The 2869-nt window shown below is 44.5% G+C and overlaps 1 protein-coding gene across 2 annotated transcripts in view; it reads right to left on the bottom strand.

Annotated features, from left to right (window-relative positions):
• Window positions 1–2661, bottom strand: part of TMEM70 (transmembrane protein 70) — a 7330-nt gene extending 4669 nt beyond the window's left edge. Inside the window, exons 1-2 of one of the 2 annotated variants that reach the window (XM_003800053.3) lie at window positions 2374–2661; window positions 774–879 (exon numbers count right to left, since the gene is read on the bottom strand). In XM_003800053.3, coding sequence (XP_003800101.1) covers window positions 774–879; window positions 2374–2583 — 316 coding nt within the window. In that variant the 5' untranslated portion in view covers window positions 2584–2661. Of the gene's footprint in view, window positions 1–759; window positions 880–2373 lie in introns of both variants that reach the window. The other variant, XM_012811553.2, reaches the window with a different exon arrangement.
• Between the last annotated feature and the right edge of the window lie 208 nt (window positions 2662–2869).

Raw genomic sequence — 2869 nt, 5'->3', positions numbered from 1 at the left:
GGCCGTTTTTTGGTTGCAGCCATCATTGTTGTTTGGCGGGCCCGGGCTGGGGATTCAAATCTGCCACCTTAGGTGTATGTGGCTGGCACCTTAGCCGCTTGAGCCACAGGCGCCAAGCCAAATTAACTTACTCTTAAGAGGTATCCTTCCATATTTTTTCCTTTGTATAACCAAACATTACACAAATGCAGTTTGTATTTTGTTAAACATTTTGAGAGTGGCTCAGCATCCATAGCACAGTGGTTACTTACTATGCTGGCCACATACACCCAGGCTGGCGGGTTTGAACTTGGCTGGGGCCAGCTAAACAACAATGACAACTGTAATAAAAAAACTAGCTGGGCACTGTGTCAGGCACCAGTAGTCCCAGCTACTTTCGAGGCTGAGGCAAAAGAATCTCTTAAGACCAACAGTTTGAGGTTGCTGTGAGCTGTGACGCTACAGCACTCTACGAAGGGTGACATAGTGAGACTATGTCTCAAAAACAAACAAAAAAACACATCTTGAGAGTGGTGACCAAAGAAAGTAAACTTACATGTCCACCCCTAATATTGTAGTCAAAACACAGACTTCAAATATCTTTTTAAAAATCTCTCCAAAGTGTAAATGTCTATACATCTCATCAAAAGGCCTAAAGAAAAAAAATTATAATCTAATTATTCTCTTAATTTTGTAATTAAAGGATGCTAAAACAATAGGTAACATATGCTAAGAGTTATTTTTTTACAGCTAAAAGGAAAAAAAGAGAAATATCCTCACTTCCAATTACCCACCAAATACTGCTCGGGCCAAATTCCCAGTATAAATCAGTCTTCCATCGTCTGATTGGTCAAGTTGTGTATGCAAGCATCGAACACATCCTTCCCAAAAAACAGGTATCTACTTAAAAAGAGATCATCATAATATTAGTAAACAGTCAATTGCATTTTCAATCAACTTTGAAATTTTTTAAAGTTTATTTTTAAAAATATAATGAAGAGTTAAGAAACTTGTCATATAAGATGACATAGAAATTCTCCCAAATAATCGACAGAGCAAAAGAAATCAAATTAGCTAACCAAATTGACTTTCCATACTCCCAGTCACAAGCAGAAAAGTGGAGAATTAGAGTTTATTAGATTTGTATCCCAGCTCTCAGGATTTTAGGTCTACAGTGACTTTAAACACACACACACACACACAAAATAAAAGTTTTGTGGAATAGTTCTATTCCACTTTTAACGAGAACATCACTCTCATTAATGCCTTAGCATTTAAATAAAATTTTAACGCAACAATCTAAGTAAAATACTCTGCAAATTCGGATATTTAAAGACCAGACATTTTTTAATATTTCCAAAATATTTATACCATACCTAGTACTAAAAAAATATTTTTCACTGAAGGCCTTGTAAATACCTTGCATTTCTCCCTTTCTCTCAACAAGAAAAAATTGTACTTGAAATTCTACATAAAACTTCACGAAAAGAGTTGACCAAACATCTGAAAATGAATTAATTTCACCGTCAACACATCTGAAAATGTAAAAGACGCAGGGCGTACTGGTTCCTGTCTGTAATCCCAGCACTCAGGGAAGCCGAGGCAGGCACATTGCTTGAGCCCAGGGTTCGAGACCAGCCTGAGCAAGAGACCCAGCTACTTAGGAGGCTGAAGCAAGAGAATCACTTGAACCCAAGAGTTGGACGTTTCTGTGAGCTATGACGCCATAGCACTCAACCCTAAAAAAAGAAAGAAAATGGAAAAGGAATGCCTGATTTCTTCATGCTTTAATTTTATTTCATTCCAATTTCCATTTCAGGCATTTCTTCCAAGATTCAACAAAGCTTGCCCATCCTGTTATTCAAGGCAGAATTAGGAGACAATTTATTCAGATTAACATGCAAGAATAATGCCCATATACTAACTTTTTCCAGGGCCCAGTGGAATTCCTAAAAATACAGCCATCTTACTTAAAAAACAAAACAAACAAACAAAAAAACCTACAGCTTAGTCAATCAGTCTGCCCAGGCTCTCTCAGTTCTGCCTCCAGGTGCTGTAACCAATTTTTTTGCAAATTAACCCTTCTAAGCTTCTGCTCAAGAGTAGAAAGGGAACTAAACGGAGTTGCCATCACAACTGGCTGGATTTGGAAGTGTAAAGTGCGTGGACCCGCCCATAAAAATAACCAGTTTCCAACCGTACTCCTAGACAGGACGAAGCTGTGAACACCGGGCCACTACTCGGGTCCCGAGCCCTCGGCCTTCTGCAAACTCCGCAGAGCCAGTGCTCCTCGGACAGGAGGGAAAGGTCACGAAGAGTCGCCCAGACTCCCAGGTCCGACGATAAGCCCCCTTCTCAACCCCTACTCCCAACTCAAATCCTCTGACCGCCGACCTGCGCTCGCCTGGGACGCCGGAGCAGGGGCGCGGCTCCCCGTAGCCCCGCGCTCCCGCCGCCGACTGGCCGGGAGAGCCCACTGAAAGAAGCCGCCCGGGGGACAGTCTCCCTGGGGCCTCGAAGCGCAGTGGCCGCCCACAATGCCGTCCTCTTCCCGCTGAGCCGCAATCCGGACGCCCACGGGACGCCCAACGCCAGGAGCAGCATGCCGCACGTGAGAAGCGGCCGCGGACAGCCCAGCCGCAGCAGCTAAGGAGGTAAGAGGCTTACACTTCGCCCGACTATGGCCTGGACTTCACAGTGTGCGCCCCGCCCCCGAGAGGCACGCCGGGAAGGATAGACAGCGCGCGCGTGCGCAGAATGCTACGCACATTACTGGCGCTCTGAACTGTGAGCGCGCAGTGTTGTCCCCCGGCTGGGTGCAGACGCCAAACTTGTGCGCGACAACCAGGCGCTAGAATGAATCTTTCTCTATGACTGCCGCGAAGGACAG

This window comes from Otolemur garnettii, unplaced genomic scaffold, assembly GCF_000181295.1.
Source record: "Otolemur garnettii isolate 467f Iridium unplaced genomic scaffold, OtoGar3 scaffold00163, whole genome shotgun sequence".
NCBI lineage: Eukaryota > Metazoa > Chordata > Mammalia > Primates > Galagidae > Otolemur > Otolemur garnettii.
The sequence above is the reverse complement of the archived record's forward strand: the minus strand, read 5'-3'. Positions and strand labels throughout refer to the sequence as shown.